This window comes from Mya arenaria, chromosome 15, assembly GCF_026914265.1.
Source record: "Mya arenaria isolate MELC-2E11 chromosome 15, ASM2691426v1".
Lineage (NCBI taxonomy): Eukaryota > Metazoa > Mollusca > Bivalvia > Myida > Myidae > Mya > Mya arenaria.
The window spans coordinates 46434760-46450704 of NC_069136.1; the positions used below are offsets into that span (position 1 = coordinate 46434760).

At 35.3% G+C, this 15945-nt stretch overlaps 1 protein-coding gene across 10 annotated transcripts in view; it reads left to right on the plus strand.

The window, feature by feature from the left end:
- LOC128220448 (disks large homolog 2-like) overlaps positions 1 to 15945 on the plus strand; it is a 144494-nt gene that overhangs the window by 88116 nt on the left and 40433 nt on the right. For 3 of the 10 annotated variants that reach the window (XM_052928842.1, XM_052928851.1, XM_052928850.1), the window contains 7 exons: positions 1753 to 1819; positions 5480 to 5616; positions 5909 to 6050; positions 8565 to 8706; positions 9120 to 9149; positions 10692 to 10736; positions 12159 to 12209. In XM_052928842.1, the coding sequence (XP_052784802.1) occupies positions 1753 to 1819; positions 5480 to 5616; positions 5909 to 6050; positions 8565 to 8706; positions 9120 to 9149; positions 10692 to 10736; positions 12159 to 12209 (614 nt within the window). The remainder of the gene's footprint in view (positions 1 to 1752; positions 1820 to 5479; positions 5617 to 5908; positions 6051 to 8564; positions 8707 to 9119; positions 9150 to 10691; positions 10737 to 12158; positions 12210 to 15945) is intronic. The other 7 variants (XM_052928845.1, XM_052928844.1, XM_052928843.1 and 4 more) reach the window with 7 other exon arrangements.

Sequence of the window (15945 nt, forward strand, 5' to 3'; positions counted from 1 at the left end):
TCTTTTGCAGCATTGTGTTTGAAAGATTCAGATTTGTGTTCTCATTGTGTTTTGAAGATTTTCTTGTAGAAAACAATGTAGAATGTTCAGCTGACTTGCTTATGCTACTGGGAGTAATGGTTTCGTGTCACTGATACATAGTCTGGCCTTCACCTGTGGTGATTTAAGGTTGGGCTATGCTGAAGTGACGCAAGACGGAATTTACAGTCAGCTGAACTATATATGTAAGGTAATTGGACAGTAAAGAGGTAGTAAGGTAATACTTTATCTGATAATACCTCCTAGTTTTTGTCTCAGTATTCCTAATTTTTCCTAGTTTTTTCCTGGTTTTCTGCATGAAAAATTCCTAGTTTTTTCCTAGTTTTTCAGATGTATTTCTGTAGAGCCTGCATTGAAGGAAAAGATGGTCATTTTCATCTGGCCTATTTTCTGTCGAGCTGTAACGAAGCAAGCAATTCCAATTTGATTGTATCTTTTTTTATTAAAGTGTTACGACCTTGTAAAGTCCCCATATATCTTCTTGGGTTTTTTTACTAAGATTATTCACTGTTTGACCTTTGTGGGTTACATTGGTGCTAAAACACGGAGGCCAATCAGAAATATAGAAATTGAAGAATTCTCAAAGGGTTTTGGTATCACTTAAAAAGTGTTGTTGTTTTGTAATAAGGTTATGCCCAGAACAATTGAAGTCTTCTTTATATCACATAAAACATGACTGGTCTAAAAGCTTGCCTTTTAAAGTTACATTCTCTCATTTACTTTTAAATTAACTCCAATTCAGTATTTCTTGAGAAATTTCTGGGGAAAAATACAATTAAGGGGACTCCAATGAACTTTATAAAAGTTAAAATCAGATTTATATACGAAGTGAAAAAAGTTACTCTGGGATTGCAATTTCCTGATTCAGATGTTTTGTCATTAAGGAAACAGGTTAACCCTGTAATGGTTTTGTTCTCCGAATGTAAACCAATTGTTATTGATTCATAGAAATGGTGACATTTATGAACTGCTGTGAAAACAGTGGTTAATACTTAGTTTCCATGGTTTCTTAGTATCACAGATCTAGAAATGACTCATTATCTTTTCTCTTTTTTGGCGTAATTGTTTTTCTAAGAAAGAAATGGAGGTATTGTCATAGCCTTGGTCTCGGCTGCTATGGTGTTGGTGACATCATTTAGCAAGAACTTAAACCTTGGCCATTACTCATAAACCAATCAAGATATTTCAATGAAACTTGGTTCTCATGTTGCCGAAGACAACGCAAAATGTATAGCAAGGCCCATAACTCTGGCTTTACTTATTGTCAAGTTATGCCCCTTGTTCAACTGAAAACAACAGTCGAGCAATGGAATCTGTCCTCCTCTCTTGTTATGGAAAGCTGTTGTTGTCCGACTAAGGATATGCATCTGTTTTGCTATCAGAACAATTGAAGGGGATAACTCTTGCTGGAATATTTGGTGAGTTATGCCCCTTGACCAAATAAGAAAAACAGAGGTGAGCTAACAAGCAGAAGTAGGTATTGTATTACATTTGATGTAATCAGGAAATATGGCATCATCGTTTCCTCTGGCTAAAAATAGAATTGCCGCACCAATGGTGTGAAATATTTTTAAGGACCATGATACAGTCAAGGAAGATTACCCTGCTGTATATGTATGATATATTTGATTTGAAAACGACACATCTCTACCACGTGTGTTACATATATTATATGATGGGTTTGAATAATTTTATCTTTACTCTCTCTTTCAGTATGTGAAGCGGTTGAAAGCTCCCATTGAGAACATTGTCACCATTGACTTGTCCAAGGGAAACAAAGGTAAAAATATCCCCACTCTTTGACTGTTGTTTATAGGAATGATTTTCCATTTTGATCCGTAAAAGCAAAACCCTCTATCTGCCACTATATTTATTCTCCCTTAGAACTTTTCACTTTCACCCTTCAAAATATTTCACTATATATTTTAAGAATAAAATGAAATAAGAATTAAGAATTAAAGACTTGGATTTCTTAGTCCTGTTATGTTCAGTGTGTGTATACCACGTGATAAATTGCATCATAAATGATACATCAGAGGGCAATATTTTGCTTCAGATTAAGACTTTAGGTAAAGATAACTTCACTATTTCTTCACCATTTTAAATGAAACAAAGAGCCTTGCCTTCAGTCTTCTACCAGAGTTTGACTGAGAGTTTTGTTTCTTAAAACACTTTGACAAACCTTTTCACAATACGGCCGTCTGACGGAATACTGTCAAAACATTATTTGGGAACAGGTTTGTCAAAGTGTTTGATGAAACTAATCACCTTATCAGACTTCTGTAATAACATGAAGGCGGGGCTCTTTAAGCACCATAGACTGCCCTTTGTATTATTTAAAATGGTGTAGTAAGAGAAAAGTTATCTTTGATTTAAATCTTTATTTTAATTAAGCAAAATGTTGCCTTCCGGCGTAGCATTTATGACATAATTTATCACGTGGTATACACACACTGATGTTGCTCACTTAAAATAAATTTATAAGAAAATTATATTTGGTGATGAAAATATTAGAAGCAATTTTTTAACCAAATTCTGCGCATGAAAATAAGGGATATTCTAGTGTTAATCAAGCAAACGCACCCTCATGTGTTAAAATTTCATTTTTTTCCTGTTCATTACCAAAATTTCTCAAATTTTAATAACAAAATGATTTATATGCCCATTTTATCTGCAGCAATTAAAACTTCCATTACGGCATCAGCTGAGCTTCTTTTTTTGCAGCACTTTAATTCCTGAACGATGATTGTATGTGATACTGTCAGCGAAAATGAGTCTGTTGGAGGGAAATGTCATATTTTCATATATTGTGTGGTACTTTTTTTATAAGGCATCTGAGTGCAATTCAATAACTTGAAAATTGATTTTTTTATCACTACTTTTCATAAAATGTATTGATTACAATTCATAGTTGTGGGCATTTTTCGAGCATATTTTTATGTTTTTGTGGTACAAACATTGTATGCTTTAAATCAGCTTTGATGAAGACAATTTTCTTCCAAGTTAAAAAACCCAAAGTTGCGTAGCTGTTTTAAACATTTTTAATATTTTTTTCTATCTCAATTCTACATGTTGTTATACTGGTGTTTTGAAATCACTTCTCTTGGCTAAAATTCTGTTTTATGCCCTTACACAGTACTTATTTTGTAGACAGCATCATATATTTATGTCTTTTCTGCCATGTGGTGCACCCTGCTGTATATTATAAAGCTTAGATTGAGAAAGGAATGCTTATTATAGACAATTGTTTTCCATTTAGATGCTCGTGCCTAATCTAGTGACAAATCCTTTCTGTCATACAAATGGGCATTTTCAAGTTGTTAGCTCGCAATGTCAAAACATTTCTTATTTTCTGCTTTCATGATTAAAGTATTCTGCTGTTGTTTGGCTGGGGAATTTGGAACTAAGTCTTTTATCCTATAACTAAGTCTCTAATTTGATCATGTGAAGGTCGCTTATACCAAGAGGACTATATTGACTTGTTGCAAAATGAACCAATTCGATTTGTGGGATCATTTGACAGAGGTTTTCCAGTTAATCCATTGGATAATCCATCCCTGATATTGGTCAACTGGTCAACTGATTGGTCTCCATAAACTCAACTGGTCAACTGATTGGTCTCTGTATACTCAACTGGTCAACTGATTGGTCTCCATAGACTCAACTGGTCAACCGATTGGTCTCCATAAACTCAACTGGTCAACTGATTGGTCTCCATAAACTCAACTGGTCAACCGATTGGTCTCCATAAACTCAACTGGTCAACTGATTGGTCTCCATAAACTCAACTGGTCAACTGATTGGTCTCCATAAACTCAACTGGTCAACTGATTGGTTTCCATAAAGCATGGGTGAAAGTTTTCAGTATTGATACTGCATTCAGTATTTTGGAAAATATTTATCCTATATAATGTATTGTAAAAATGGCATTTTCCTATGTAAACACCCTGTTTTCAGTATTTTGAAAAATTCGAAGTCAACTGGTCAACTGATTGGTCTCCATAAACTCAACTGGTCAACTGATTGGTCTCCATAAACTCAACTGGTCAACTGATTGAAAACTCCTTGTCACTACTTTTATTTTGCCTTGAAATTTGCTTGAAAAGTAATTATATTTTAGAAAAAGTACTTAAAAATTTCCTATTTTCGCTCTAATTAAAGTGTCTGTAATAAAAAAATCCATCCAAACAAAAAAAGGTTGTTCATAGTGTGGCTTCAGTAAAACTTCGTTTTTCGAGTCTGTTTGGGTGTGATAGAACGGTCTTAGAGTCCAGTAGTACATTTAACATGGGCACCAGTTCAGTCTAGCTATTTCCATTTCCATTTGCTTTTGCTGTGAAGGTAAAAAGGCGATTTCAACAAAAAGTGGCTTTTTGCTTATCCTTGGCTGGCTGACTATGAAAAAACCCCACAAAGTAATGTGTAAACATGCAATGTGTAAACATTACTTAAAAGTTATTGACATCAGCTCAATGTGTGATTCTGCCCTGAAATCCCACATAAAGTACTGCCTAACAGTACCACCAGTTTTATCTTGAAAATCGAATAAAGGTCCTTGAAATATACTTAAAAACTCCTTGATTTTTTGCCAGTCTGTAGACTGGCATGACTGTATGAACTCTGTGTCAGGTATTTCAACAGGTAAATGGATGTTGAAAATGTTTTCTGTGTTTGTTTCTGAACATAACCCCTAGGGTCAGATTTGCCCTAGCATAAAGTTATATACTCTAACAGACTGGTTCTGTAACTTAACTACACGTTAATAAAGGGATGAAGTATGCTAAAACCATTAGAAACCTAGTTTCTTTTCATTACTTGATTTATTTAAGTTCTGCTCTGGTAGGCTAATAGCTTTATCTACACCTTTCTAAAGCATTTCTTTATTGAAAATGAATTATTCAAATATGATTTCCCCAAGACTCTGCTGAAAGTGCCCAACATTATAATAGCTCACATTTTACCATGGGCATGTAGCCTAGGGAGTGTAATAGTGTTTTATTCAACAACAATCAGATAGCATAGAATCTTCTGGACCTTCAGGGAATAGTTCATCTTTATTCCGGTCATTAATTATGTATCTATCGTAATGGCTCAAGCAAACTTGTCATTTCTGTAATATCAGGATTGTGTTTCACAAGGCTTGACATGAAGAATGTGTGCAGCTGTCTGTTTCAGAAGAAAGCTGAATGCTCTGAATCTTTTATTGTCTTTTAAACATAATGGATTTGACTGTTCATTGGTTCCCTTGATTGTCATGGCAGACGTTATGTCGCCATTGCTATGTTTGATATGGTTAGCCATAGGCATTAATACACCACTTTTGTCTCTAATCTTTGCTGAAAATACTGGGCTTCGGAGCTTATGTAGTAATTAGTTCCCATGCAAAACATATGATATCTGTTATTAAATGAAATCATTTTAAATGCTTGCTTTGTTTCAGGCTTAGGTTTCAGCATAGCGGGCGGAATCGGGAACCAGCACATTCCAGGGGATGATGGGATATTCGTTACTAAGGTGATAGAGGGCGGGGCTGCAGAACAAGATGGACGACTTGCCGTTGGGGACAGACTCGTGGCGGTAAAACTTTCAACCAGTTTACCACAGAGCTTAAGTCCATAAAACTATTAGTAAAAGTGACATGCCTTGATATTAAAGGGGTTTCTGTGTATGAAACAGCGCTCATTTTGCCAGATTGGAATTTTTATTTTGATAGTCTTATATACGCAAGAGTTTTGGTGGAACCCATTGATTCCCCCAGACAGCGCAGAGCCCAGGGATCATAGGCCACTAGAGACAGGATTTTTTTTCTAGGCATATTTTATTGAAATTCCTCCTATTTATTGATATTAAAACCAACACATCCTTGCAGGTGAATGACGCCAACTTGGAGAACGTGACCCATGATGAGGCGGTGGCTGCTCTCAAGGCGACGTCAGAACATGTGACACTGACTGTGGCCAAGCCCTCGTTCATACCAGCCCCTCCTGAGGAGGAGCCCCCATCCCCGCCAGGTATGGGCTATGAATAAATATAACATCTTCATACAAGTATGAGCGGAAGGTCCTCATTATAGACTCTGAGTCTCCCCTCTCTGTCAGGTATGGCCTATGAATGGATATAACATCTTCATACAAGTATGAGGGGAGGGTCCTCATTATAGGCTCTGAGTCTCCCCTCTCTGCCAGATATGGCCTATGAATGGATATAACATCTTCATACAAGTATGAGCGGAGGGTCCTCATTATAGGCTCTGAGTCTCCCCTCTCTGCCAGGTATGGCCTATGAATGGACATAACATCTTCATACAAGTATGAGGGGAGGGTCCTCATTATAGGCTCTGAGTCTCCCCTCTCTGCCAGATATGGCCTATGAATGGATATAACATCTTCATACAAGTATGAGGGGAGGGTCCTCATTATAGGCTCTGAGTCTCCCCTCTCTGCCAGGTATGGCCTATGAATGAATATAACATCTTCATACAAGTATGAGGGGAGGGTCCTCATTATAGGCTCTGAGTCTCCCCTCTCTGCCAGATATGGCCTATGAATGGATATAACATCTTCATACAAGTATGAGCGGAAGGTCCTCATTATAGACTCTGAGTCTCCCCTCTCTGCCAGGTATGGCCTATGAATGGATATAACATCTTCATACAAGTATGAGTGGAGGGTCCTCATTATAGACTCTGAGTCTCCCCTCTCTGCCAGGTATGGCCTATGAATGGATATAACATCTTCATACAAGTATGAGGGGAGGGTCCTCATTATAGGCTCTGAGTCTCCCCTCTCTGCCAGATATGGCCTATGAATGGATATAACGTCTTTATACAAGTATGAGCGGAGGGTCCTCATTATAGGCTCTGAGTCTCCCCTCTCTGCCAGGTATGGCCTATGAATGGATATAACATCTTCATACAAGTATGAGGGGAGGGTCCTCATTATAGGCTCTGAGTCTCCCCTCTCTGCCAGGTATGGCCTATGAATGGATATAACATCTTCATACAAGTATGAGTGGAAGGTCCTCATTATAGGCTCTGAGTCTCCCCTCTCTGCCAGGTATGGCCTATGAATGGAGATAATATCTTCATACAAGTATGAGGGGAGGGTCCTCATTATAGGCTCTGAGTCTCCCCATTCTGCCAGATATGGCCTATGAATGGATATAACATCTTTATACAAGTATGAGCGGAGGGTCCTCATTATAGGCTCTGAGTCTCCCCTCTCTGCCAGGTATGGCCTATGAATGGATATAACATCTTCATACAAGTATGAGCGGAGGGTCCTCATTATAGGCTCTGAGTCTCCCCTCTCTGCCAGGTATGGCCTATGAATGGATATAACATCTTCATACAAGTATGAGGGGAGGGTCCTCATTATAGGCTCTGAGTCTCCCTTGGAGAACAATCTGTCTGCAATGTTGTAACAGAACCAAGGTGACTAGTATGAGCCTGACTGGCCGCCATTTTACCGTGGCTGACCCCTCTATATTTCTTCTCTATGTTGTGTTATGTGAGGCAAAATTTAATATATCTTTAATGTTGTTATATAACCACTTTTTGACTTTAGATAAAAAAAAATTAGACTTTTTTCTCCCTCCTTTAAGTTTCAGAATTCTATAACACTAAATGTGGGATTGGTTGTAGTCACAATGGAGCCAATAGGTGCTGGCAGACCTTATAAACTCTATAATCATCCACTTATCATGGGGGTAATTTCAAACTACCAACACCTTATGTAAAGCAGTGGTGCTTGGTATAGTATGGCATCAAGCTCATGTTATGGTGATTGCAGAGTTTGTGTATGGAGAGTTCACAAGAGAGAACAATACAGCTGTCTTGTTTGTAAATAAGTGTTCAAACTGTTCTTTTAGCTCATCTGGTTTGTATTTTTAGTTGTGATAGCCTTGTTGTTTGTAAATTTGTGAGCGAAGGTTTGATAACTGAAACTTAACTGAACTTAACTCATTAATTGATGCCAGGGAGATTATTCGCATGTTAAGCAAGGCCCATAACTCTGGTTTTAATAGTTGCTGAGTGTGTCCCTGGATATTAACATAGCCACTGTGCTGTTGTCAGTAGTGCCACTTTGTTGTAAATGTAAACTTACGCTTGAATAGAATATTTATGACAATAACATGAAACTTAATATGCATGTTCACTACATAGCAATATGCACATGTTAGAAAAAAACAAAAGAGCGTTGCCAATCGCTTACCGTGTTATTGTTTTAAGAGTAACATTATAAGTTAGGGGGTTGGTAGGTGACCCGATATGGGATATATGGTGCCAGGGAGAAACCATATTGGGTCACCTACTAACCTTGTAACGTATATATGACATCCACAACCTATGTAAATGTTTCAAAATATTCATCGGAATCAGAAAAGAGACGCCATTTTGGTACGATATAAATTTGGTGGCCCAATATGGAATAATATGGGGTCACCACATGACCCGTCCTGGACCAATGGAGTTGCTTCATTTGTGTTGGAGGTGTGATATAAATATATATGGCTTTTTATTGCAGGTGAGGTGATATACAAGCCTCGTAGCGAAGGTCGCACATTGGAAGCAACCCCCGTCAAGTCGTACACCCCTGTAAGGGAACTGACCAATCACCAGTCACCTTCCTCCAGACCACCACCTCACCATGATGAAGATCCTACCAGGTAACACTGACCTTTGTAAAAACCCTCCCCATTGGTGCATGCTCATGTGGACACTTGAATCGAGGCATTCCATTGGTGGATTTTAAAATATTGTGGTTACAGAAGATTTTGTTAACATTTCTGCTTATTTCATTTCTATGTTATGCATGTTTCTGTTTATATTGTGGTTTATCATTGATTTTGTATGTTTACATTTCTGTATCTACCATGTAACAAAATAAAAGATAATTATAATTCACTTTTACATTTTTCCATTGTTTATCTTTAATGTATTACTACAGACTAATTCAGACTTGAAATTGCGTGTATATTTATATTATGTTTATAACAATCCACATATCAATTAAAAAAATATGATTATATAAATATCATTTTGTATTTTTTCCAAAAAATGATTTTTTATTATATTTTAGATATTTGTATTCAAAAGCGTTAGTGAAAAGGTACTTTGCATCGTAACTTTATGCGCTTGTTATCGCCTGAGGAATGCGTCTTGGTGTAATCTCATTATGTAGCGCCATCTTGCTAACATTATTAAGATTTTAAGATTTAAAGTTTCATGTTGAATTATTTGATGTTAAAATGTAATTCATTCAAAAGACATATCGCATACATTTTATGCATTTTTGCAATAGGACTTTTGTTTATAGACATGTTTTTATAAAATATTTTTGTAGTTTATTTACATAGTTTACTTTATTTAATATCATAAATCTTTTGCATAACGACTACGCTCAATGATGTTTGAACACCTTGCCATTTTACAAGAGATTTTATTATATGACTTTACTGCAGGAATAATTATGAAATTATTGTTTGCGTATTTTGCCATTATAAATTACTAACTTACGTTCTTGCAAAATGCAGTAAAGATATAGATTAGAAATTTTTAAAACTTGCTTTCCATGGTCAATGATAAAAAAATGTCATATAATAAATTTCTTGTGTCTTTTTTCAAAACAAAGCTTTTGTATTTGTACATTATTATTCTCGTATATTTTCATATATTGATATATTGGCCATGTAAAGTAAATAAAATTGGAAATTATCTTCAGGTTTGGTTATAACTGACTCCATTTATTTGTTTGTGTGTGTTTTTTTCAATTGAGGCATTTTGCATGGATGTTGTATAAACCTTTGTCTCTCTTATGCATTTTGAAGCATATTAAATACTATAACATATGCATGATCAGTATGGAACACGACAAGCAGAGATTGGTTGTATTGTGAATATGATGTAAGCATCATAGTTTCTTGTGACTGAAAAGTGAATCGTGGTACCCGTAATGTAATATGTATTTAAGAATTAAGTCTTTGGTAATTAATATTTCTTTTTTTGTCTAAAACAAATTTTATATATTGTCAAAAAACCATACCATAAGACTTATTTCTGCTTGACGGGACTCATAGTGCATCTAAAGTAATCAAAGCCAATTTACCGAAGGTTACACAGCTTTTAAGGGAATACAACACATCTATGTAAGGTTTTAATAAAAAAAATCAAATAGATATACATCATTTGAATAAAATATTGACTGTTTCAAAAAAACAGTAAGAAAATGGTATCATACAACTGAATGTTGGTCTCCTGCAATGAAAACGCTATCTGAGAATATCAGAAATATGAAAGACATGAATGCTTTTTTGTTTAAAGAGCAAGCTGGTATTAAGGACAGAAAAAAGGAGCAGTTATTCTAATCGCCCCAATTTGCCCAATGCTTACAGTTTTAAATTTTTGTTAGTGGAAAACAAATTAGCGTACAAACAGTCGTCAAAATGAGTCTTTTGAATGAACAAGCCAGTATTCTTTTTCATGTTCTTAGCATCAATATGTTTCAACAAGAAACCAAAATTTGACCAAGGCCGAATTCCGGGCATTGGGGGCTTGTACTTTCAACCACTGTACACATTCTACACAATTGCAATAGCCACATCGACAGGTAAATTGCGTATGTTCTACTATATTTTGATCTCGCTGTTTTCAGACAAGAACTTCTAAGGCCTGATGAAATACGGAAAGATATGCCCAAGTAGGTTAATTGTTTACCCCACCCACCATGTTTATAGTTGCTTACTAACAAGTGTTTGCTAGTGTGTTGTCTTAGAGTAGAAGTCTGTTTATTTAAGTCATAGTCAGTGAATATAGGTTGAAATTTTGATAATATCATCAATAACATCATTAAATATTCACATGTATAACAAGTGTAATCACTTTTTATGTGATATGAATGAATTTGTTCTTAATTCTGATATAATAAAGGGATGTATTATGCATTTAGCACTAACATATCAACAAATTATTATTTATAATATAAATTGAATAACATATACATTGTAATTCATTGTAATTCAATGGGTAAACTTGTCACTAAATGCCATAATGATTCATTAAATTTAATGGACCAGTTTACATATATGTAAAATTCAAGTTCAGCTGCATTCATTTGAAAATACTGAAGATTTACTTGTGTGCTTGGTAAAGAGATATGATTTGTTCTACACCGTCCTATGCACAGGGTATAGACGGTAGAAAAATCAGCTCCCAAATCAGCTCTCGATAGGCTTATCAAATATTGTTCCCCCTGAGCCAATTTTTGACCACAGTGCGCAAGAGTGTACAGCACATATGCTCAGGGTTTCATGTACAACCATGGGAATGTTTGATGCCTTGTGACACCAAATTTGGATATTATTTGATAGGTGTTTATAAGCTAAGAAAGAAAATGGAAAACATGTACGGAACCAATTTTTAAAGACGAACATTAACGGCCCCAAAGTATTGTGAAATTGGTTATTCATTGCCTTGTAGTTAGTTGAAATTAAGAACAAAAATACAAACTGCAATAACCTTATCTATAAGGTTGTTTTTTCAGTCATGTTATTTTGCATATTCAGCAGTCAATACCCTTTCAAATAATGCAAAAATTATATTGGTCACACAAGGCGTTGCAGTTTAACATTATCACCTATAACACGTGATCAAATGATGAGCCACATTATCAAGTTTCTGAAGGTAAAAACAAATTATGCAGTTACATGATTGTGCATTGTATGAAAATAATAAATTAAAGAAGTGGGTTTAATTCTATTTCAATCTGAATAATGGAACATCTAGCAAATGTTAGATGAAAACAAAGCAAGCATGAAGTGTAAAGTGTGTATATGGAGGTCTATGAGAAATGGCGTACATGTAGTTAGCTTTCTGTTGAATGCCATAAGGGAGGCTACTCCTTCATTCATATTGTTAGCTCGTTGAAAGAGTTACTATTCTTTTTATGTTAGAAGGGAGGCTACTCCCTCAGTCATATAATTATCTTATTATGAGTTAACATTCTTGTCTTGGTGAGAGGGATGTCACTCCCTTAGGCAAATTATTCAATAGTTGAAAGAGTTACCATTCTTTATTTTTATAAAAGGGAGCTAACCACTGGAGCTTTCATTTTGTTTTTCAGCCAAGAGTTACCAAATAATATCCATGAAGATGATGATGATGATTTTCCAACGTAGGTTCAATTTTTCTAAAACAGATAGATGTGAATAGACCATGTTATAGGAAGACTGCCTGTTAACTGGGACTGAATTGTTTGTTTTGTTGTATGGCAGATGAAAATTGACACATAGCGAATCATTTGTCCTCTTGACGATAAAAGTAACATAAAGAACTTCTCTATAAATATTGATAATTATTGACATGCAACAGAACTGAATTTAAACTGATGATGATTGATTTTAAATTATCCAGTGAAATTACAATGATAGCTTAGGATTTCAACATGGTCTATCCACCATAATATTATTCAGAGCAGCTCTGGCTTTTAAAGGACCTTATAATGCGCTTGGTTGGAACAAAGGTTTTTTGCTGTAGAAATATACTGGTAGTGCTTTTTATTAACAGCTTAAGGTTGAATTACATTGGCTTGATCATATTTCTGCTTTTTCAGATCTTAAAGTGACACTCTTATTCAAAATCAATACATACACATGTAAAACAAACATAATTTTTGAGTGATACACCCTCAAATACTTACTAAATAATGCACTTATGGAAAATATAAATTACTATTAACATTATTATAACCGTGTATTTAATAGCTGTAAATGTTTTCAAATTAAACTCGGTAATCTTCATAAGAACCATTGTTTTCGACATTTATATAAACAATTGTTTTAGTTGTGGTAAATATTTTTGGGAGTATGAGTGCATCTTTAATGCAATCTGACATAGCATTAAATAACCCATACTTTAACTGTCAATACTGACTCTCATGTGCTCTAACATTGAGAATTTAGAGGTACCAGGGGCACTTTGAGATTGATGCAAATCTGATGAGGTTGTTTTAGGGGGCTGTGGGGGGGTGGGGGAGTGTCTTAGAAGGCCTTATGAATGCCAAAATATGTTGCTCATGAGATGCATTTTTGAAGGTCTTTGAAATGCCCAAAACCACACCCGCCAAGTTCGCCCGCCCTGAAACCCGCTAGTGAACAATACACCAATATGTGAACACTGATTGTTTGTAAGTAAGATCAAAGGATGTTTAAAAATATTGGGTAAAAAGATATATGCCCTTAAATGGAAAGTGTAATCAATGCTCAACATAGATCATAATTGTTGCTTGAAATAGCTAGCAGACAAATGTATCCCCCTTGTTGACAGTAAAACTAATACCAGCAAGGTTAAACATGCATGGAACCAGCCCAGATATCAATTTACTAATGTAATGGCATAATGAAAATTCATGAGCTCTTCTGATTGCATTAAGTCTATGTTATCTAAGTTGCAATGGGTATTACAATACAGAGGTGAGAGTCCGATGTTATTCCCAGTTCCCCGGAAATTATTCCACGTTGCTACTCTGATGATTGGGTGATTGGACTCGTGTTCGGGGGATTAATTGCCTTGAAAATCTTATTGATCTCATAAATGGAGAAATGGCTTTCAAGTTTATTGCTTGTCCAAAATTGGAACTATTCTTTTCAAGACGGTCATATTTTTTCAGGAGACATTAATGCATGCTTTCACTTGGGATATGGATGCTTTTAGATGAAAAAAAACAACTCTCACTAGCATCAGGTTTTAGATATCGGCTTGCTTTTAACCATTATTTCCGGATGGATAAATGGAAAATTATTTTTTGTGTTCGCAGAAGGTGATGATGCATTGTGGGGATGGAGATGCATTGCTGAAATTTGCCCACTATAAAGTGGGAGGATGCGATGGGGAGGGCCTTTCTTTGCTTAAGCAAAGAAACTTTAAGCAAAGAAAGATCAACGATATCGGTGTAACTTAGGCCACAACTTGAAATTCTTCCTTAACCACTGGACACTATAAATATCTGCTTTAAATGGAATGTTGGCGGAGTAGAGGTCCTCCTACATGAAATTGTGTGACTTTTATTTAAGTAAAAAAATATTGCAGTTTTGTGTGAAAATTCTTTGTAACAGTGAAAGTTCTCTTTGACAAGTTTAGAAGGGGCACATTGTTTTGCCCCGCCACACCCTAAACATTTGTGACCACTCTATATTACTTACATTGAAAGATGTTGATGAAACTTTGGTCACAATTTTCTTCTTATCAAAAGAGCAATTTCATGTTGCATCCGTGTTCCATTCAAAATAATACCATTGTTAGATAAGAATATCATGTGTCTCTCCATAAAGTAACAGTGATTGTAATGATTGTCACCATGTAGTAAGTTGATTCAGTTCTTTCAACCTTATATAAACAGCTATATGCTATGTACACATGAAATCTGTCTGTGTCGTTTTCTAGCCATATTTGGAAGTTTTATTTTCACATTCTAAATCTCCTTGGGATGGAAATATTGTTGGTCCAATATGCTTTGAAAATTTGACATTTTCAGCAAAAAGAAGAATTATGGGATGGACAACGCGCACTATTTGTGTTATTAGAAATCTATCTAGAAAATGCCGGACGATTTTGACATTTTTTCTATGCGTCTTTTAACCAAAAACATAGATTAAAAGTTTTTTCCTCGGATTTTTCACAGATTTTTTTCCCTGCGTCTAATACCCCCTATCGTCTTATACCCAGTCATTTACGGTAGTCTATTGCCAAGCATAAGTATCATAAGTCAGCCTCACTTTGATAAGTTTGTATTATTTTCTTCAGAACATTTTGAATTATTACTAATAGCTATGTTCTCAGAATAGAATCAGTTTTGTTTAAAAATAAATGCAGATCTAATTACTGTACAGAAGTAGCTGCATGTCATTTCAGTTTTTAAATTTCTAGTTTACTATAAATAATAATAAAAATAATAAAAAAATAATTTTGAAGGGTGAAAGCGAAAAGGTTCTATGTTCTTCTTTATTTAATGTCACTTAGAACCTTTTTGGATTCACCCCAATAATTGTGCCTATTCCACAGTACTGTACTTCATGAATATTATCCTAATATTAAGTATTAACAAGTTGACCATGTTTGTTTCACTCATGTATTCAGTTAAATCTTAATCAGGGTAAATTTCATGGACCAGTTTACTTCAATAATTATTTTTCGCGGAAAATGCTAATTTTGGTGGTTTTCAATTTCATGCACAAAATTTACTAAATTAATGCACTTTGACATTGAATCAGAAAGTTAGGTTGTAAGTTGAATTAAGGGAATACCATGTTTTAACTCAGATTTAATTTGTAGCTTAACAATTACCATTCTCTTGTATATTTTTAAATGCACTGTTCAAAGCCTCCTTCTAACAAAAGACAAACTAAACATGGATACAGACTGACATATATATCTATAAAGCAGTTACATCCATGGAATGTTTATTGAAAAAACAACAACACTAAAACTATTTGAGGTCGAGAACATGACGAACATTCACCACAAAAAGTGAAATACACAATTATAGGAAGTCTTGTAATTTATTAATTTTATAATTATTGATATATAATGGGTCAAGTGAGAGGTTATGGCTATACTTAATTCTTTAAGGCCCTAGTAGACATGTGTTCCAGTAACAAGACTCGGTGTTCCAGTGAGCTTGTGTTTCAGTAGACTCGGTGTTCCAGTGAGATTGTGTTTCAGAAGACTCGGTGTTCCAGTGAGCTTGTGTTTCAGTAGACTCGGTGTTCCAGTGAGCTTGTGTTTCAGAAGACTCGGTGTTCCAGTGAACTTGTGTTTCAGTAGACTCGGTGTTCCAGTGAACTTGTGTTTCAGTAGACTCGGTGTTCCAGTGAACTTGTGTTTCAGTAGACTCGGAGTTCCAGTGAACTTGT